The following is a 22,573-nucleotide window of genomic DNA, read 5'->3' as shown; positions in this document are numbered from 1 at the left end:
GTCGACTTTGTCAATACGGATTCATTTGTCAGCCGACAAAAGCCGGTGCGTAAATATGCGGACGTTAATTAAGTTTCGACTCGGCGGCGTACGCGTTACAAAAATGTTGCCAAATGGAACGCCGCGTTGACAAATGGATCGCTAATGGCGAAGCATCGGGTAAATCCTGTGTGCAACGTTGAAATTTTCATCGCATCGATAAAAACGCGCGAAATGGAAATATAAATTTTCGAGTGTAATAGAAATGCATTTAATGCACCGGAATATTTGCAATAACAGTTAACAACGCGAAATGTTAACCGTACATGCGTTATCAACACGCACGATACACCAGCTCCCGTAAATATAACTCTTACCAATTTTTATATTCCATTTCAATTAATGCTTCCTTTTATTTCTCTACTCTCTTTTCCTCCACCGTTTCATCAAATATATTTATTGTCCATAAATATTAACTTTTGACATGCACTATATGTATATCTTTATAAATTTAAAATGTGCGGAATAACAAGTTTTATGTATATATATATATATTTTTTTTCAATTTTAGAGGTAGAGTTGAAATAATTGAACCATTAAAAATTGGGTATTAAAAATTGGATATTAAAAATTGGTTTTCAATTTTCATATAAATCAATATGAAATTTCATTTTTAACTGTTGACGAGTATGCTCGAAATCGACGATCGATGGACATCGTTTCAGAGATGTCGGAGCTCGAAATAAATATGTTCGTTAAAGGACATACCTTGAAACGCGGCCTCAAAGGTGGTCTTCTCCTCGATAGGGTTCTGGGCGAGCACCAAGACGACCGCCAGATGACCAAGGATCACGAAAAACCGGCAAACACGAAGTTCAGCCATCGTCCCGCGATGTACATGCACGCGTTTCACCCAGACAGCGTTCACTCTCGCATTTCACGGCGAACCAAGCAACTTCCCGATCGGCTATCGATTATCGCGGTTTCACCGTTCGCGTGGAACGGCACACTGAATCGGTCAACGACACTTCTCCCCGATTTACCGACTGATTCTGCAAATTTCAAGGAAATCAAAATGAGACGCGCGTTACGAACACTGTGCGGAAACACCAAAAGTCGCGCGCAACACAACGCGAAGGCACTCGGTCAACGATTCTCCTCAAGAGAACGGATACAAAGGGTCGCGTCAAGGAAACGTTACATACATCGTATCGAGTACGTCGTATCGGTTCACGGGGCAAAGAAAAAAAGTGAACAATTGTCTGCCTTCCACTTTCAGCACGCGTATACAACGAAACGTACATGCATGCACATACGTATATATACGCGATCGCGTATCTTTCAGAGTCGTGCGCGTCCTTTCGTTCCCTCTGTCCCTTCTCGCGCGGAGAGCCCTTTTCACAGAGCTCTGTAGTTTCACATTCAATTGTGCGCGTAATGAGATCCCTTACCGATATTTGCCGTTCCTGTTACTCGTCGGCAAATGATCGGAGTCTCCATTTTCCCGGCGATATCCGATGCAAATTCACTCGACGCCGTGTGCATATCGATATCGACATGCATATTTTATAACGAGGCCGTTCGAAAAGTTTTTTCTCTCGCCGAATAAAAATACGGGAATGAAACAAAAAAAAAACAAAAAAAAAAAAGTAAACGAACGCTAGCCTGACCTTCTATTCAAATTATACAGAAGTTCGCGTTGGCGTCGTTAGATGTTGGGTGTACGTTCTCCAAGCAGTGACAAAGGTATGAAACACACGTCTGAACAATCTCAGTTTACTTATAGCGATTGTCGTAAGGTGCGTGTATGCAGTGTTTTCAAAAGGATTCCGGGAAACGGAGCGTATTAGGGAAACCAAACAGCGGTCACGATGTCGTACTGGATGCGGCTCGCTCCGAAAGTAAACCAACAGCGAGGACAACTATTTTGATCCAACACGGTCCTCCTTGACAGAAGTCGATTTAAGCTCGTACGTAAACTATCGACTGATAAGTCCAAGCTAAATTCCCTCTCTCTATCCTCCTTAATCCTCATAAAGTTCAACGACCACAATCGAGCTGCTTGAAACCATAGTTATGTCGCGGCCAACGAATACCATGCAAGATACGAACGCCACGGACAGATGCACCCGCGAACGTTTGAAAGTAACGCGAACGGGACGTGTCGAGACGCGTGTGTCGATCACAATTTCCAACACTTGTCGCGATCTGATCGCAGTTACAAGCTCGATGTAATGCGATGTAACTGCGAGTGTGTCCCGGCGAAAGAAACGCGGCGACAGAAAAGGAAGGCAGACGTAAAACGACGGGCAAAGAACGGGAGGAAGTAACGATCGGAAACGGTCGTTCGATCGGCGTACCTGTCGAGACTGGCCTCGCGATCGCCGCTCGGCACGAAACGGGCAAAGATACGACCGCTGGCAGGACTTCGGATGCACACGCGAACGCGATAAGTAAAGGAGCTCCGCGACAGCCGTCGACGCCGGCCGGTGTCTCCAATCGAACTGCGAGGGTTGGTCGACGGTGGCGCCGCCGAGGGACGCCGAGGTTCGCCGAGGTTCGCCGTGCGGCATGCGTCATAACGCCACCGCCTTCGATCGGCCACCATTTTTTTTTTTGAAGCGCGTTACTAACCCCTTGAAAACATTCCGCCCCGAACGTTGTTTCCCGATCGGAACTTGGTAGCGTGTACGATTCCAGGGGATGGAAAAAATCGGTTCAACGCAGCGCATGCAATTTCTCACGCGTTCTGAATTATATTATGCTTCGACATAAGTAGCAATAATTTTTGGATTGCATTATAAATTTTTGGTAATCGGTAAGTTTTAGTTTCACGTTACGATTAAATGAGTGAAATAGGTTTGACAATTTTTAGGGAGATGAGAAATCGAATGACGTGCGTTGTAAGTTATACGGATAGATTCGACGCATCTGTTTGTATATGAATTAATTGTATTAGCAGCGAGCCTATTCGAGTGTACTGTAATGCACGTAACAATAAAGCGTATCGGCGAGCGAGTTCAAATATGGTAACAATTAGGTGTAACGATTATGGAGCACAAAGGATACTAGAATCCACGAGGAACTCTCTTTCAATGTATTTCTCATCTGAAAGGTAACGGGGGAGAGTTAAATATCGGCGATAGGGCTTTTAATGTAAGGGAATAATAAAAACAGGTAGCGTACTTAGCTCGCGACTTTCACTTATCGTTCAAGTTAATTCACACTCCGTTTAAACCGATTAACAACAGCCTCTTGTAGTTAATCGAGTTCAACCACTACCTCATTCTCTGCAAGTTCTTAACGATGAACGGATAGCCTTTGCTGTAGAAAACTCGAAGCGACGAAAATCTGGAGCAAGTGCAACGGAATAAGATTATAATAATCTAGCGTGAGACTGATGAGTGTCGCACATTGTGAGAAACCCTGACAAACTTTTCGTGTTCATATTCGTGTACATATAATATAATATAATATAATGGATATACAATTCGAGTAAAGAAAATATTTATACTAAATTATATTTTTCACACAATGCGCGATATTGGTTATATCTTTATTTAATTTATTTAACAAAAAATAACATATCCAAACTATTATACCGGTTAATCAAGCCGCGATTCCATAATACTTCCACAAACTGTTGTCTCCATTCGTATGTAGAGCAACGCTTGCTGTACAAAATAAATCTAGACACATATGAAAAAATTCGAAAATACATTGTTATAAAAGCTAATACTGTAAACGCTATATCATAAATATAGATAATCTGCATAGATTGTACCGATACAAAGAGAAACTTAAATATAAGAGCACCCTACAGACAGAACTCTTAAAGAACTTCTAACAACAAACTACATCCTACGAACAATGAATCATAATTATAAACGAACTAATGCCATTTCTTCCTTATAAAAAAAAATATGATACTTTGTATTTAAATTAAACACGCACTCTTTCTCTCTCTCTCACTCTCTCTCTCTCTCTCTCTCTCTCTCTCTCTCCCTTTTTCTCATAGTTTGGACGGACATTTGTACGGATAATTCGCGTGAATCTTTATTAAATTCAAACAATAGTCAAAAGTCAGTCTACCGAGTAGGATGAAGAACAAACTGAAAATATGCGAAGATACCTACGCTCAATGAATACAATTATCCGATGAATGTATACTTCCTACGTATTATCGTTCGATAATAACGCTAGTCGCATTCGCACTACCACAAACTCGAAATCATTTTTCAACGTTCAGTGCATCGAATGATGTACACGTGAATATTAGCATATAATTGACACTCCGATGTGGTTTCCGTGAACAACAACGATCTATCTCGATTCAGAATTAATTTACGTACCTAGAAACCGTGCGCTCGAGAATGTACTGCGCACGGAACTGCTCGAAACTTATCGCAAGGATAATTTCCTGACACAACGTGCGCCCAACGCGCGGTCCAGGCGTCGCAAATTTCGCCGCTTCATCCGCCATCGAACGACAAATTTAATAATTCTTAATAGTAGTCGTGAAGTTGACCCACGTGTCCTCTATAGGCGCCAATACCGTGATCACGATCAGCGCGGCAGTGAATAGGACGATCACGACGAAGTATACGCCGAAGATGAATTTCCTTACTCCGGCGTGCTGTCGAACAGAATGTGAAATGAGTCGAAGATTTTCAGAGATTCATGGCGCACAGCGCCGATTCTTATTAGCAAGAAACTTACGGGAGCATCCTGCCTCGCATCCGGATGGACCATTGAACCACGGGAGTGCATGTCTTTCATCGGAAATGAATTCACCCTCTGACTTGCCTGTCTGTCAGAAGCACATCCGACGAACTATAACACATATCGATTTTCTTCGTTATACAACAATGCTCCACAAACGGCCAGGCTCGGTAGCGAAACCAATCTACGCTCGAGATATCAGCTGTCTCGAATTCACGCTCGTATAATTAGGGATAATTTCAACAGCGATTGGTGTTATCAACATCGAGATGTTTTAGATATAATACGTAACTATTGAAATCAAACAGTCGATTAGGATTGTCTTTCTAGAACGTTAATAATTTAACGAATTCAATTGGAGCTTGAGTTTGTTAATAACCACACTAATGTTTAAAGTAGTTTATTACCGGGACTAATCAAACAGATGTATTTCTGCATAACGGCTATGATAATCGTACACGCACAAGACGAACATTATTCATCTGCAAATGGATACAACTGAAAAGTGCATCGTGATAGTCGCGTAATATTTTAAGAAGCTTGACAAGGTAAATTAGAGCGGCGACTAATAAAAGTCCATTAGAAAAATGAAGTTGACCATCAGATGACACGGCACGTTTACTTCTTTCTTTATAATTCTCCGTTGACCTACCCTAGTATCGTCGATCGCCGTTTGTTCGACTTTTTCAATTCAACGGTATCTATCGAGATATCCATTTATAGATTAAAGTAGGACATCCGTTATAGACAAAATACGCTGACCAAGCTCTGTACATACATGCCGTATAGGTTCTACGATAATTTCGCTCTGAAAAATATCAAATATATCATTCTTACCGTCAGGATGAGGTGAGTTAGAATATGGAATACCACGTAGGCGACCAGAATCCAGTCGACCCACTCCGGCAGTTTGGCCTTACTCAACCGAACCGCGAAGAATAGCGCGATTACTGTGAATGGAATTTCAATGCGACGGTTAGTCCATTGTCCGCTGGGTAAATTAAGAAAAACATATGAAAGACCCGCGGTATTAAAGTACGGGGGGGGAACTTACTGCCACAAATCTGCGCCGCGTTCCCAACGAACCAGTGTACCCAATTGAAAAGTGGCCTCCGAGGTGCTCCTGGATGTGGCCTCATGGCCGCCATAAACGGCTGAATAAAGGCTAAGATCGTGGTAGCTAAGCCCAAGGACGCGTGTATCACCTCGGAACTCCATTCAGCTAGTTCGACGAATATTATTACGAAAGCCGCAATCGTCATAGACCATGTCAATATCATAAAGAATCTGTGCCACTTGGGTAAACAAAAAAAAAAAGAATAAAATAAATTATACATCCTCATGGGCAACCTTAATTTCGCTATAAGAAAAAGATTGGACTCTTGTACTTAATGATATTTATAGATAGAAGGATATTGAATTGAGCAACGTACGCGATAACGATACCGTTATACTACATAGATACTTCAGACGAGTGTTAAATAATCTTCAAACGATAATAAGTATTCTTCAACTATTTAAGATAAGTTCAATATGATCCTTGGACATCAGCCAACCTCGAGTGCGCTTCGGGAACGTTTATACCCTCTGGTTTTCGACAGTGTCAAGTACAGCACGTTATTTTAAAAAACCGGTATCTCTGATACACGTTCACCATTACAAACTGACAAATATTGAACTGAAAAAGGTAGAACGTTGCTCTGCATTTAAAAACGAAATAGAGGGACATCTAATTACAGCATGCGATCGATACGTTTAACTGTCCCTCAAATATTTAACATAACTGGCTTCCATATTTATTACCGAAATCGTTAGTCATAAAGCAAACGATTCTCGCGCGGCGACCGGTACAATTTCACCGGATACTACCCAATTAAAGCCTGATTACGCGAAATGATTAACACACTCGATTTAAATTGCGATCACAGTTCCATGTGCCGACTGTTAATTTTCCGAAAGAGCGCCGCGTGACATTATCAAATCGCCCTTCTATTCGTGGTTCCTACGATTAACCCCGATCCCGTATCCACGGGCCCATAGACAGCCGCATCGACCGACCAAATAGGTGCCATCACAGACTACACCCGGGTCGTTAGTTCCGTTCGATCGGGATCTTGGCCTCTGTGGCCTGGTTCGTGACCCGCGATTACAGGAAAAATTGGATACTTACGGCGAACCAATGGTCCTTTCCGCACAACTGCGAGCTGACCCAGGTCTGCCTGTAGTATCTGGCGAGAAGCATACCGATCGACGCTGTCCCGATCCAAGACGCCAGCATCAGGGCACCATGGACACGAATTAGGACGTTGCTGGCGGTTGTGTAACCACCGACGTCGGATAATAACTTTGCGGCACCGGTCGCGTCGCGAACAGTGTCATGGTACCCGACGCCGTTACCTATAACATTTCGATATACGTTTCTTCAAAACGTCCCTTCGTCCCTCGATACTTACTTTCACGTGGCACGTCGAGGAAACAGAAGGGACAAAAAGGTGGCAGGTCTGAGAGAAATGCTCGCGAGCGATACAAGGATCTCGCTTCAAGGGGAAAGGTATTTTTAGACGAAATTGAGTTGTTACGTACTCCTTAAGCTTTTGCCAGCGGCGACCAGGAGGTTGTATGGTGTGTTGACCAGATCGTACTCGCGACCTCGAACGACTGTGGTCTTCTCTCTCCAAAATTTGCACGAGATCACGTCGTCCTTGATGGAGCTCGCCTCCAATTGCACCGCTCCCTCCTGCTGCGAAGAGAAACGGAAATGGAGCAAGGTCGCGTATGGTTTCACGAAAACCACAGGTTTACGCAATCGTTCCCATGATTGATCGGTAACAATGTTACGCGCGAGCGAAAGTCGACCGTCACCGCTGGGCTCAATTCAATCGAGACCGTATTAAATCTCACCTGCTCGCTGCTCGCAGCTCTCGTAATGTCGACCTCGATAAATTAATCGTAAAAGGAAGGCTCGTCGTTTAGCCTAACACGCGTTCTTCTGCTACGATATATTCGCTATTAAATGGCCAACAGAATTGAAACAAGCTATCAGACTGTTGAATCGTCAAACATTCGAACCGTTGAATTACTGAATCTCTTCATTTTCAGGGTTTCCAATCATATAATATAAGCCCATTGATATTTTACGTTCTTTAACGAATGACAGCTGAATAAAATTCATTATCTCTGTGATTCATATTCCGCGCGACAAAATTTGGTATTCCGACAGCGGGTGTTTTAGCATGACGCATAATAGAATACGAACCATGGGCTGGCGTTTATTCTGCTTCCCAGAGTTCCAAGACATGTGTAATGCAATCTCTCCGTCTTCGTTCGCACACTCGACAACGCTGTCATCGCCCTGCATAATGGACAAAGGATTAAATAATTGCCGAGGAATTATTAGGATTACGGTTACTCTTACAGGAATCCCTCAGCGACTATATTAACATAATCGTTGCTGCGTGAAGTTCGTTACAATTTCAATAACGCGATAATTGACAAGATGTTCTTATAGTAACACGATAATTGGCAAAATGTTCTTATCGTATAATTTATTATACCAATGAACTTACCATCTTGCTATCGTCAGATAAGCCAACTGCAACATATTTACTGTCACGCGCTTGTAACTCGAACAGATAACGTTCTCCACGAACGAGTACGGTGACCGCAGCGATGCAATTTTTGCTCTCCACGCAACCCACAGGCGTGCCAAAGCAGTTCTTCGTCGAGCCACATCCGTCGTAGAAAGGATCTTCCACATCTTTCGGCTAAAGAACAAGCGCCGCGTCATCAAACTTAACAAGAAATTGCTCGTTAACTAATATTCGTTAACTAGTCCGCGCAATATTTAGTTTCTAGAACCTAGTATACTGACAGAGGCTTCTCAAGACTCGCTAAAAACAGAATCTCTTCTATGCAGGAATAGAAATTCGCGGCGTTCGTGTACAGCTTGTACGATTCGAGCCAATGAGACGAGAAATGGTGAAGCAATGCGTTCGACGCGCAAATGTTGACCCCCTGATTCCTCAGTCCGCTGGTCCTTCGATCGTATTTATCGTTGAAACTCAGCAGCAACGCGAAACTTCCGTGCGAATTTCCGAAAGATTTATTTCCGCGTGCAGGGAAACGGTTCGCGTCGCGGCCGATTAAATGGAGTAGTTCCGAGCCACGACACTCGGGAAACTCCTCAATAAAGTTTCTAAGCTAGAGACCGAGCGAATGAATTCGCGCGGCGCCTTTTCTCACGCTGATCTCGTTTCGAAAGTGGACCGGTAACGAGGACGATACGTAAAAAAACGCGTCGACCCGTATCTTTTCATTTAAGGCAGGCGTTAATCCGCCGCGTCCGCGACGGCGCTCACGAAATCATCAACCAGAACAGCGGCAGAGGTCGCTCTATTCGAGACTTCAAGTAATTAACGCGAACCGATGTTTGCTTTGGAAACTTGCAACTTTTTTTATCGAAGAGCAAATAATTTCACTCGATAAACGAACGTGTAAACGTTGAGAAAGATGTCCTTAACACTTTGACTGCCATGTTGGTCATATATGGACCGGCCATGATTTTTCCTGTGACGCCACGGTGGTCATTGGTGAACGGAGCGCTTCAACTGTTTACAATTGTTATTTTTTGAATATAACAATTAAAAATTTGTCTTATATCATCAATTTATTTTAATTTTATATGCTTTAAATGACAAAAGGACTTCCGTGGCGTCCTGAACAAAACATGTAATTTCGGCGTGGCAGTCAAAGTGTTAACAGATACCTCCTGAATAGTAAGGACACTTTAGTTAAGAAGAAGGACAGGGTCTGAAAAAATCTCTGAAATTTTCCTTAACGAAAGCAGTATCGGTCGCGAAGTACAAGAGAATCGTAAGAGAAGTCGACGCCTCGGGAGCTAGGAAGTATGACGACCGGCCTTCAACTTAGACACAGTCCGTGAAACAGAATAATTACAGTTTCCTATGCTGGTTATTACCGTGTCCGTACTGTATTTCCAAGCTTTTTCATTTTCATTAAGTTGAACGCGAGTCCGTTTGATCCTGTCGTCGTGGAATTTTCTGTACCGCGCTGAGTATAATTGGACTGGTAATTACATTAATTGCTCGTTGAATAAAGATAAGATAAACGCGTGCCTGTATTAACGACCGTGAGACACATCGTTTTTCCTTTCCTACTTTATTCGAATGCATCCGAACGAGCAATAAATGCACAGGATAAGCCGTAGATCATTCGAAAAAAGTGCATTTAAACCTCGAGTCATTCTTTATTGTCTCTTACTTCTTCATTATAAACGGCTACTCTTGCGTATAGTGCGAAAACCTGTTCTTCGCTAACTCGCTACAAAAATACTCGGTGCTTGAACACTTGGTGCAATTTTAATTTGAAAAATTTCATTGTAAACTAAAAGACCACACCGATTTAATCGTGGAACAACCTAATGGAAGAGGAATCAGAAACATTCCGCTTTCCGAGGGATCAGATGCATCCCTTTCATAAACTTTACGATTCACCCTGAATTTCTCGATCGATGGAAAATTTCCAGGGCGTACGTCCCAATGAAAACAGAGAAGGATGCATTTCATTTGAATCGTTCATACGATTCGTGCCGTTTCCCGTCCCATTCGTTGCGCAGCGTTGAGCCGGCATGGTCCTTGATACGAGCGTCGATGCGACGAAGATAAAACCGGGCAAAAATAAATCGACAGGCGAGCGACGTTGGTAAAAATCACGGGGTGCGGACGGGCTGGCCGATACACGAAAGTGAACGGCGAAAGTGCACAAGGCGTAAACCCGAGAGCGTATCCAGGCGATGGCAAATTATGCATTTGTGCACGGCTAACTAGCGTGCACGTGTGCGTATGCATAATACATGCAGCGAGCGTATAACCAGAACCAATATTTTCCGAAACGCGAACATACTTTCGGTCGATGAACGCATGTACATCTCATTCTATCTACTTCGTTCGATAATAAACTTCAATTAATCGCGAGAGTATCATTTCTTTTCTCCACCCATCTGGAGGAGATATTAATTATCCTCGATCTCAGTCCCGGATTCCTTGAAAATGAGCGTACACCAAATGAGCGTGGCTCTAAGATTTCTCTGTTCAAATTTAGAAAAAACTAGTTCTCTACACTTTCTAACTTTACCTCGATGCGAACATTCTCGGCAAATCTCTCTGCCTGTTACGTATGAAGTACCTAAATACACGTGTAAGATTCCACACGCTGTAGAAAGAGAAATGACGTTTCTCTCTGTTCCGATCGAGACGCATGAACGGCGATCAACGCGAATTGCGAGCGGGCATCAAAAGGCTGGGGTTGAATATTTTACTGATGCGGCTCGATTTCACTTCGCCTACGTCCTGCTACGCGGAACAGGTTGATGATCAACCCTTGCTATGATTACCGGGTGCGAAAAGCACGTTTGCCCCGTGATCAACAGCGAGGCCGTAATGGGAGAATACTTACCTCGTAATCGACGGTCGGGCTGTAATAGGGCGGTGTGGTTGTTCTCGAAGTGGTGATCGGGGTAGACGAGGTCAATACGTCGATGTTTCGCTTACGAACGTTAACTTGCGGCGATTCTACGCCGACCCAGTACGTACTGTAATCCTGCGCGAACGTGGACCTGAAACGAGAGGAACGGACGAGAGAATGAGAGGCGAAACGCACGATAGATGCAACAAAAATCGATCCTTCATCGGTGAAACGGGAAACGAGAACGTTTCGGCAAGACGCGACTCATTGACAGGAAGTAACGATAGTTATAATTAGTCAGCGGAATGGCAGGAGTTGATCGATAGTTAAGCTACGGATTTAAACGTTAAAACTGCTCGTTCTAAATGAGGAAGTCGTTTCCAATTCGACCACCATCCGATCCTCCTGTATCGCCGGAGTTAACTCGCGGAAGTAGCTAGTTGATTAACGCCCGACGTATTCGAGTTTAGAAATCTTTCGCTTGACACTCACCGTTTCCGTCGTTTCAAACTTTAAAGCGAGTTTAATCCTGAATGCAAACGGGTCGCAAGTGCAGACATTAAATACCAATGTAATATCACGGGACTCTGGAAAGTCTTGCCAGACGCAATTACATATGCAGACATTGTAAACATTCCTCCTTTCCATCGAATTAAACGAGCACCTTATTGAACAACCTATCCCCGCAGTTGCTTCGCTTGATAAACCCTGCATACTACAATTACCTCAGATTATAATCGATCGCGAAACGAGCCGTCCGTTCTCCACGTTTCCACCAAGATGAAGATGGAAAAATACAAATGGAACAGCGTCTATTCGTATTCCATCTCGGCGGATAAGCGTGTAAATTACGATCTTCCGGATTCAGGGTGATGCAAGCTGCTGCTGGTGCAGGCGTGGGAACAAAAGATAACAATGTTGAGAACGACCAACGCGGCGGACAGGTAATGTTGAAAAATCGTCTTGATAGCGATAAGGCGAGTTTTGGCTAGCGGGAGAATTAACGAACGGGCGCTCGAATGAAAGGGGGTGGTTGGTACCGCCGCGTCGACAGAGGAAATCGAAGCGAACGGGTTATTTATAACTATCGACGTAAATTTCCGGCGAACGCTTAATGGAGCCCGCGTGGTTCTCTTACCGTCGCATTAATTGAGTATTCAAGGAATAACCATTGGCAGCGATCGCCAGGGGAAAAGTTTGTAACGAACGCTGTCCGCTTTATAGCGTTCACCGTTATACTCGCGTTATATTGTATTCCGTGCACGGGGTGGCGACTCGTGCCGCGTGCCACATGCTCGTTTCTAATCGTAATTCATATGCGAACTGATCGCGACGTATTACGTGCGCATTCTATATAGGTCAGATTCTGTCCTAGAAACTGAACGGGCGATTCATCGATACGATCGCGAGTCGGTGGACGTAGGTAGATCCCCGTTCAAAAGTATCGAGACAGTTTCTTAATGGTAACAGCTGGCGTGATAAAAGTTTTTGTATCAAATATGTATTCGATTGAAAGGTTGCTGCTGGTAACGAGAAGTGGAGGAAACTTCGTGGAACGGTATAAAATACTTGGACGATAACTATGATGAGAAGCGCAAAATATATTTATAAACGAGAATAATTAATATCGGCGGTAATTTCATCGTAATTGAGGACGATGAAAGAGTTGCGCGAGTTTAAGGTAGCGTCAAAGTGCAAGACCTTTAAATGCAGCAGGTCGCGACGCTCTGACACGGATTATTACGAGGGAAATTAATGTGAAAGTACAGCGATGGTTGATTTTCGTGACTCGATTCATCTTGCTTCCGCATTCCCGCGAGTTATTCCCTTTGCACGCCCAGCGAGCGTATCGTCACGGTGAATTTAGCTGCAATATGTAGTATTGAATCAGGGTAAAATAAATTTGCACAAACACGTTAATATCATGGAATTACGTCCGATCGTTTCGAGTCAGCGCCGGAATTTACTCGACTTCTAATTTTAACAAGACGGAAATTGTTAATCCCAACAAGATTAAAGCATCGTGTCTCGCTGAGTACTTACTTAAAGACAATGGTGCCCTCGTAATCCACAGGCGCTTCCCAGTCGAACTCGAGATTGTGCTTCTTGCTGGTGTTCGTATGAGTCACGGCGTTCTTTAACAAAAGGAAAAGAAAAAAACAATTTAATCGTCGAGTAGCACGTTGTTTCTTTCCTTATAAAAACGTGCGACACGTGAATCATGCAGCCTTGAAACGCGCTGTTAACTGTGTGTACGATCAGAAAGGACCTATCGCATACTTGTGCAAATCAATTAAACTTTCCTCCTAGTCATTCGATGAGAACCGCGATATGCAACGACATTTCTTGAACGTTACTCGTAATGTTGCTAATATTATTAGCGTTAAAACTAACAATAAAAAACGATTTCTTACTAATATTATGATTTTTCGAGGATCGACAATTATGTAATTGCTTAAAAGAAAAAAAATACATTTAGTTATATCTTATCGTCCAAATGTTTAACACAGAGAACATTTCTGTGGGCGTATAAGGAAAATGAATCATGTAACGACTAAGAATTAGTACACTTTCCTTCTACGTCATGATACGATTACATACTTACTCCTTCTTGGAACAAACAAGGAAAATACAAGTAAATGGAGTTATGTCAGATTCACCATTTGTATTCAATTTGTAATATTTAAAGAACTTTTTAAATATACATTTGGAATATATAACTGTTTCTTGCTCTTATCGATCGTTGCTGTAGTTACTTATAAAGAGCAGTATAGACATAAGAAATCGTTTGTCTGATCAGATGCGTCACGATCTACTGTGAGTGAATAGATCATTGTAATTCAAATCATTAATTCCAGGATTAACGCAATCGCGAATAGGTCAATGATGACAATAAAAATAATAATTATTATTACTTAAACGTGGCGCAATAAGTAAATTATATAAGATATGTATATCATGCAGCTTTACCTTTACACCTGGCGTGCACTCGACGATCCTCGCCGAATCAGGCAAGTTTGCGAACTCCCCGACAAATTCACCAGTATCGGAGTCACGTGCAAGTATCATGAAACCCTCGTAGGCAAGACCATGAGGACTTCCTAGAATTAAGCGGACTCTACCCTGTCCTGCAGCTGGTAAAACTTGGTACGGTGGAGGATAAGATTCCTGATTCGCAGCTCCTGGATGACGAGGCATCATATCTTCGCAGGAACTCTGAGGCGCGCCAGTGGGCAAACCCAGCGTTCTCATTGAAAAAACGCCTAGCAAGATTAGGTACGTCCCCTTCATTTCTGTAACATCAATTTTACATACATTACAGACTTTTCTAAGCCATAATCCATCGTAATACCACGAATGATTCTACAAATTATATCTAAAATAGTATTATTATGCTGGCTATTTTTTTTCTTGTACATTTAATTTGTCTAATTTTGCGATTTCTTTCGTTTAATCGTCTCATCTCAACCAAATCTCCAACAAGAAGAGTCCCTACCAATGAACGAGCATCAAAGTCGGATCTCTGGCAACCGTATAAACCCGCGTGACTAGTCTGATCAGAAGAACAGACACCACCGACAATCTGTCCTTATACGCAGCCAGCCACGCATTATTCAATCTGGTTTTTACAACCTCTACACTGGGGAATAATTACGAAGAAGATACCGCGCACAAGGATATCGTTCCAATTCCAGGAACATCTCTGCATGTATAATGGAACGTTCAGGAATTTGTGCTTATTCCCTGCAGATGCGATCTACAACGCCCGCTTTTTCTGCGTACACATCACTCGTGTCCATTGGAAGGTTTGGTTTGACCCTGAACCTACATGCCAGGCATTAGTCATCGCACTGAATCGGCCGGAGTTTCCTGCTGCTCTTTTCCTTAATCGATATAGAGCAGCTGTTGTCATCAGCGACAATAATTTCAACGCTACTAATTCTTCTACAGGAAAGATTTCGCAGTATTTGTTAACTTCCTTCATTTTATTTACTCCGTTTCATTTTGATCAAGTATCACTCTACGTTCATCGCCAAAGTTAGAATTAACAATGTTTTTCGAAGCCACGGAATTTGTGCAATTTTAGTGAAGCACAATGCGAAGGCAAGAAACGTGATGGAATCTTGTTTTTCTTGGTTGTTCGAGGATGTAAGTTGGAGTAATTGAGCTACGATTATCTCCTATTATTATATCATTGCTGTTACGGCAGTATAAAGTCTATTCTTGGAGATGAAAAACTTCAAGCTGGGTACTAACGATCGTGTGCAACTTCTTTCCCTTAAGTAAAGAAAATTTCGGTTAGAGGGGATTAATATTTATTTTATGTTATATATGGGAACGTATTATCAGGTTACAGTAAAAACGACGAACCGTTGGATAATTGGTATTGTTAGATAAAAACGAGGGTAAGAAGGGTACGGAAGTGAGGAAAGATTACGAAGTTGGACTAGCAGTTTTCAGCTTTTAATTAGCTTTCCTTTAGAAACTTGGAAAATTTTGATCCGCGTTATCCGAGCAAACAAGATACGCAAGCTTTCTCACGGATACCTTTATAATCTTGTAAAGGGGTATGAAAGATTGGAGAAGAAATTGAAGAAAGAGAGATGAGAAAAGTTCTGACTTTTCTGGCTTAAATCGTATTAGTCCATAGTCGAAAAAAAAATATTTTACTCATTTAATAAAAAAAATAGAAGAAGCTACGAACCACAAAACTTGACTTTATACTAACCAGCTGCGCGTGTTGATCTACTTTAATAGAAATGTGCAACATTTTCGTCGTTATCTAACATTTCTTGTCAAGCGTTCTCGTCAAATCTGTTAAGCAACCTGTAAACACGTTTCAACGACGAGGGTCGTGCACGATTAAAATGACTTACGTAATATGAACAACAATGTTTTAGTGCCTGTCAGAATGTGTGATTAAAAAAATTACGTGGGTCGTTCAACAGAAGCTAATAGGTGAAAGTTAACGTCTATCGTGCGTGGGTTAGGCATGACTCGAGGTACTAACAATAAGTCATTCACTCAGTGTACGTTGGTATCTCAAACTCGCTGAAATTAAAATAAATTACGCTTTTTGCGGAGCTTGAAACAACTTTTTTCCATTTGTGTCCTCATTTGCGAGAGAACCATGTTTGATAACATCGATGAGTCCGCTTGACTAAGTGGCAAACGAATATGTGTAATAGAACTAATAAAATTGACAGCAGGTTATTCTATATGAAAAAGTTAACGAAAAATTTAGGAGCAATTTTATTTTGTATCAAACTTCCCCGCGATAAAAAAAATCGATTGAACCAATTAAATAAATAAATTGAATTTTCAACATCAGCTTTAAACAGAAGTGGAATTTCCACGAAAAATATCGCTGTATATTTTGGGAATTACTTTTTCATTTCGAGCCTTCTGTCGGTTGTATATTCATTTGCCAGTCAACCAAGTGCACTCATCAAATTTTCAGACTCAATTCCTTGAAAACGAGATCTCAAATGAACGCGCGTTATTCTACGCTTTTATCTTAGTTTTCATATCGATTCACCCTACTTCCGGTTGTACCACCAAATTGGAAGCGCAAATTAATGAAAAGCGGAAAACAAAGAGGCATACATGAATGTTAATACGAATTAAATTTTTCAAGATGAATTAATTATACTCTTCACAATATAATATACAATTCTATTAATTCCTCACAATGGAATCATATATCTTAATAGGTTTCAATGTGGACAGAACAAATACTAACCAACTGAGGTGTATTGTTCCATCAATGTTGAAGGGCTTATTATTCCCAGAGCTAATTAACAGCTATATAAATATTACAATGCGTACAGATAACTTTTACACTCGTTACACATTTATATCGCCTCATAAAATTTCAACCGATCATTCGTAAGAACATTTTCCAAGTGAAACTTGATGCAAAAATAATCGCACACTCGATGCAGTCAATGGCGTCTAATTATTTCTAATCGTATGCGTCGTAGGTAAACACGAGACATGGAAACATTCTTAACAGTAGTGCCTTTCTTTTCCAGAAGAAATCGTGTTTCCATGTCACTCTACCGAAGCGTACTAATGGCCGCGATCGAAAGAACAATCGCGCTTTTTAGGGGCAATTACGAAAGCCATTTTATACTTATAGGTTCGAGGCATTCGAGACAAGGTCGATAGTGTCCACTTTTGTTATGGTCCATTTACGCTATTGCAACAAATCGCGGCACGTAGAAACCGGCGGCGTTCCAATATTGTCCTTGTTAGAATAGGGGAAATCTAGCGAAACGTGACTCATGGGACCATTACCGAAAGCAAGGAATTCGTAACCAGATGATATTAACCCTTTAATGCTGCAACCAGATAACGCGAGGATTGGCATTTTCCGAGTAAACATGCTTATTGGGATCCGTGCTTTCCTTCCAATCGTGATTATTAGATTCGATAAAGGACGTCGAAGATTCGCGATACATAAGACGGAAAATCCTGAACTAGAGGTGCCCGATGTGGAGGACGTCAAAGGTCTCAAGGAACTTGGAAAGCCCAGGCGTTTCGAGAAATTCCTAACATTCTTCAGGTCTAGGAAGAGAATCTAGTATCTCGAGGGATCCCGGAATATTCCGTATTTTTCTAGATCCACAAAAGCCTGGCTATATACTCCAGAATTTTCAGAGATCCTCGGTTACTCCAAAATCTTTCAACATCCAAAACATTTCGAAGACTCCTACAAATTCATAGAACCCCCTCGCAAATCCCGGAAATCTATCAGAGAACTTCAGAGACCCTACAAATCAGCTGAGACTTCGTATGAAATTTTCGAAGGATCTAAAACCAAGATGTCCCTCCTACCCACGGTTGCAAGCTAAACCTGAACTTCAATTCGAGAAGAATCGCGCGCTTTTTTCCTTGGGGTAGGTTTATATAAGATAGATTCACCTTCGTTTACATAGCTGAAAGCGAGCTACCAACCTGTTACCAGCAGATATCTCGACGAGTCAATCTCCATAGAGTGAAACCGAAGAGAAATCTCTAAGACTGCATGCAAACATTACCCGTACGATTGAACGTAGATGCGAGAATACAAGAAAACCCCTCTGCCCGTCCCCGTCTACGCGGCTGATGCTTCAATCTCGACGAATTTAACTCGCCGTAAAAGTGACGATGTCAGACTATCGCCCGTGAGCTTTCGCAGCTTCACGCGCGTCTACCTTGTTTCAATTCAGCCGGAAATGTGCCGGAAACGAAATCTTCTCTGTTCCACGCGCGCGCCTTTGACAGAGTCGCACCCGCGATAAATGTTATAAAACCGCGAATATGGGTCCTCGCAATGTCGCGGGCGTTTCTGATGTTCGCAACAAGGAGATACCACCTCGTACACATGTTGTCGAGAAAAATGATGGTGTTGCGAAACGTCGTGCGTATGAATGCACACGATCCTGCGTTTCTCGTCGCGTCTAAATCGAAATTGCGTCGCGATCTGTACCTTGACACTCCAAGATAATGGGAAAATTTTTTTCATTCACCTTCCACAGCATTATACTGCAAGTTTTTATATAATTACACGTCTCTCAATGTCTTCGTTGCGTGGAGTAACGTAAGATTCGTATCTCTTTTCATACTTGAACGCTATTCCTATTATAATAGAATTGAAAAAAAAGATAATTGCGCGGAATGTAGGCAAACGGACAAGCTGGAAAACGAGCGATCGTGGTGACGTATAAAAGTTTGTTAAAAGCGAAGTGCATATCGTAAACGTATCACGCGACGAGCGCATTAATTATTTAACCAGTGTATTGTTCAACGAGATTACGATCTTCTCAAATTCCCGCAGTTCAAGCTATTAGGGTAACGAAGACATCAATGCTGCCGATCTAGCTCGAACAATATATCGCAAACGGCCATTCGAACTACTCAATGAACACGTGAAACACAGGACCGGTGTGTACACGCGTGCATCACAATAGCCTTAAACGGGGACATTGTTCTTCTAGCGCCGCAGAGGTGGAAACGGGGAATAAAAATCCATTCATTCGAAGGAAAAAGTGGGAATCGCGTTTGAATGACAGATTATGAGTTAAGGAGCACGGTAATCACGGTTCGTCGGTTATTATCATGTATCGTTGCGGTATTGTTCGAGGAAACGGGCACAAGGCTTCGCCGTGTCGCGTTTTGCGGCTTGCAAAGTACGCGCGGACGCTGCTCACGCGGCGCGATCTATGAATCGTGGCTGCAATAGAGACCGCGCGGGCAACGACGCCGCCAGCGAATGCACAATGTTGCACTGTGACCGAGTTAATCCGGAGAATTGCGCTTTCGTTCGATCCCGTTGCGACCACGCGAGAGGGAATTTCTAACGCGAGCGAAACGGTATACTCCGAAATAAAAATGTACGCGAGTTGTTCGATTTCTCTTCTGTACCTCGCTGGAGAACCGCTCACCTGCTACAGGAAGGCCAGTATTTTCATTCGAATAACTGAATATTAGAATATCAGAATAATTTTAAGTCCCGCGGTGTTGGCGTTCGGTGAGAAAACTTTATAACGATGCACGTGCGGCATACTGATACATGTAGACGTACGTACAGTTAGGCTTCGCTGGTTTCAAACATTTACGGTACATGACACGAGAACATTGCCCTAGATGGAAACCCAGAAATAAGACTTAAATGAAAATGTGTGTACACATTTCCTCTCCGATGTCGAAGGATACGATCGCGCATCTACCTATGAATTATACATGAATGGGATCGTGTATGAGTCAGCCACGCCACCGCACATTACGCGTCACTTGTACAAATAACATTAGATATCGCTTATCGTTACCAAATTTAATTGTCATGTAAAATTATTGCAGGAGATCGAATAAAATTAACTAACAAATGTACAACAAATTTTATACACGATATTATGTTACGTTAAATATTGCGTATTTATGTGAAGAATTGTTACGCGTTCGAATAGCTTCCGATGAGATCGAATCATAGACTTAATGTTTGACGAGCACGTCGCCATAGTGACGTTATCCACTTGTCCCAGAAATTACTCCCTGGACATTGTATACACCTAAGTAGATTCCAGCGTTAATATGTCAAGCCTTGTGTTGATTTATTATTTCATACGTTCATTACTTTGTTCGTCTATGCCTGCATTCTTGCCCTAGAAATTCCACGTTAAACATTGTTTCGAGATTCTTACGTTAACACGTCACATCGCTAAGTAATTTATTACACAAATTTAAAGCTACTACCAACAGCTGTTACATACTAACGAGTATAAAAACAGTAGCTCGTGCATCGTTCTGGTTTTAATTTACCTTACAATTCGCGGATTCATAATCAGTTATTTTTAACGTAATGTATGTGTACTTTTCTAGGTACCGTATCTCTTAACAATGCAAAATTAGAATAGAATACTGGCGAAAGACACTGGATGAATAACTATGAATAATTCACATCACCCACAATATTGACAATCAATTCTTCCTTAATAAAATTCGTATCGAGGAAAGAACTTCACTCGTATCTATCGAATATTCTGAAACATTAACCGAGAGACAAAGTTTAAGCTCAGAAATATTTTTTAAAACGGATCATTGAATAACAGTTCAAACGAATCGTTTTAATGCCATCCAATGCACTACTTATCGATAATCGATTTCGAATCAGTTACCGGTGGGACGAAGGAAGAAAGTTCGTTGGACTTTCAAACACGGCGCTAACTTTCTAAATTATTACCGTACACTCGTTTCTTAATTACGCGGGTAAATACACGCAATAAAGTAAAATCAAATTTGTATAACAATCCGTGGCTTACATTCCTTCTAAGATTGGCTGTATCCACGAATACAAAAACACTATGGCTGGTGACAGGTGCACTGAAAAACTTGTTCTTCTAAGTGGTCCCCTCTCACGCGGAACTTAGAATGAAGCACGATCGACAATGAATTTACGATGTTTTTATACTATCGAAAGATATTTCTCAACTGATGAGTTTATTTACTCGAATACACTCTCACGGAATAAATTTCACGAAAAACGTCATTTTTTGGCTTGTGCATCGCGTTGTCGATAAAATTTATCTATTTATTATACCAAGAGTATTAATCGCTATCAATCGATTAACAGAATCGCAACATCGAGTTTCAGAGTTTCGTAACGAACGGGAACGGTACCACGCGAAATGAAAAAGCAAGCGATTCTGTGTTAACAAGTTCGATGCATGCTAAGTAATTAAAACAATTACACAGTCGACGATTTTTATACGTAGAAATGCGACACGCAGTCGTGACTAAAGTTTCTCACTTTGTATTCCTAATTAGAACGTAACAACTCGAGATCGGTACTCACGGTACTTCATACTCGGTGACTTTTCCCTCAACTTCGATCCGGCGTTTTCTATTCAACTATGTATATTCACAATACATGTAGTGTACACGCGGTCGGCAAGACCTGAAATCACGTGTAGCGAAACGGCGATGTACACAACAATATCCTTGCCTGATCTTGGCGAAGAAGCATGCGCATCATAAAAGCATCGCATCAGGGGAAAACCGATGATTCATGAATTCGTCGTACGCTACGAAGTAACACAACATCGAAACGATTTTCGTCACACAGTTCAGCAGTCGGGCCTCGAGTGAAGATCAGTCCCCTTAATCGTATTGCGATAATTCTTTCGTTTAAACAGCGTTCGCGACTCTAACCGCCACCTATACGCGTCTCTTTCGAAGTCTCTCCTGGACACGAGACCACGAAGAGGAAAAAGGTGTTCACTGAGTTCGGTTAGGTCAAGTGTTTTCCCGGCGTAGTCTCGAGAAGCACTTGTTGATTCCGGACGAGCATAGTTCTGACCAGAACGTAGAGAACCACACCTTACGAGAGACTGTAGTGGATATACGGATCGAGTTGAAAGGCCCTCGCCCGTGAGACCACGTCAGGTGCGTAGATAGCGAATGGTGCCCGTGCCACGCGTACGATCCGCGCTCCTTCCGATCCTTGCTTACAATACGAACGAGCCGGCGCGCTAAATCGATTATAAAGCAGCTTCAGAATTTGTACGAACGATATTTTCCGCGAAACTGAATTCCTATCGAATGGAACAACTCGTTTGCAAAAGATCAATCTCTGAGAAAGGGTATTTGATAAGTTTGTCACAAGGTTACTACGAATTCTTCTTGAATAAACACGTAAATTGCCGCATAGCTATCATTTGTTGTGCGCGCAGTTCCTGTTTCTCTCTCTTCTTTGCATTCTCATCCGAACAACTTTTTTGCCTGATGTTGATGTCCGCGTTTTTCAGTTTACGGAAATAATTATCGAATACCAAAACTGTGCCTCTGCACAGAATTGGTAAAAATAGCATTCCCGTGCGTCGTGAAGAATGTTTTGTACAAGGCCACA

The 22,573-nt window shown here is 42.1% G+C and overlaps 2 protein-coding genes across 3 annotated transcripts in view; both read right to left on the bottom strand.

Annotated features, from left to right (window-relative positions):
- Nucleotides 1-2,596, bottom strand: part of LOC143430274 (pikachurin) — a 154,360-nt gene extending 151,764 nt beyond the window's left edge. Inside the window, exons 1-2 of the mRNA XM_076906376.1 lie at nt 2,340-2,596; nt 748-1,031 (exon numbers count right to left, since the gene is read on the bottom strand). Coding sequence (XP_076762491.1) covers nt 748-862 — 115 coding nt within the window. The 5' untranslated portion in view covers nt 863-1,031; nt 2,340-2,596. The remainder of the gene's footprint in view (nt 1-747; nt 1,032-2,339) is intronic.
- A 1,878-nt stretch (nt 2,597-4,474) lies between these two features.
- LOC143430278 (putative ferric-chelate reductase 1 homolog) lies at nt 4,475-21,819 on the bottom strand. 2 transcript variants are annotated; one of them, XM_076906378.1, is made up of 12 exons: nt 21,521-21,819; nt 14,155-14,477; nt 13,228-13,319; nt 11,176-11,335; nt 8,268-8,465; nt 7,958-8,053; nt 7,285-7,441; nt 6,872-7,098; nt 5,756-5,996; nt 5,539-5,651; nt 4,699-4,812; nt 4,475-4,615 (listed from the first exon to the last, which is right to left on the bottom strand). In XM_076906378.1, the coding sequence occupies exons 1-12, from the start codon at nt 21,528-21,530 to the stop codon at nt 4,475-4,477; spliced, it is 1,872 nt and encodes a 623-aa protein (XP_076762493.1). In that variant the 5' UTR covers nt 21,531-21,819. The 2 variants fall into 2 exon arrangements, with proteins under 2 accessions (XP_076762493.1, XP_076762494.1); XM_076906379.1 differs by lacking the exon at nt 21,521-21,819 and adding an exon at nt 21,417-21,491.
- Between the last annotated feature and the right edge of the window lie 754 nt (nt 21,820-22,573).

This window comes from Xylocopa sonorina, chromosome 13, assembly GCF_050948175.1.
Source record: "Xylocopa sonorina isolate GNS202 chromosome 13, iyXylSono1_principal, whole genome shotgun sequence".
NCBI lineage: Eukaryota > Metazoa > Arthropoda > Insecta > Hymenoptera > Apidae > Xylocopa > Xylocopa sonorina.
The sequence above is the reverse complement of the archived record's forward strand: the minus strand, read 5'-3'. Positions and strand labels throughout refer to the sequence as shown.

Bases quoted from the DNA above. Each gene is read 5' to 3' on its own strand.
- LOC143430278 (XM_076906378.1), bottom strand. The intron at 8,466-11,175 runs GTAAGTATTCTC...CTTGTTCTTTAG, and splicing joins GCCCGACCGTCGATTACGAG to CCGAAAGATGTGGAAGATCC. The intron at 7,442-7,957 runs GTTCGTATTCTA...TTCTCTTCGCAG, and splicing joins AGAATAAACGCCAGCCCATG to CAGGAGGGAGCGGTGCAATT.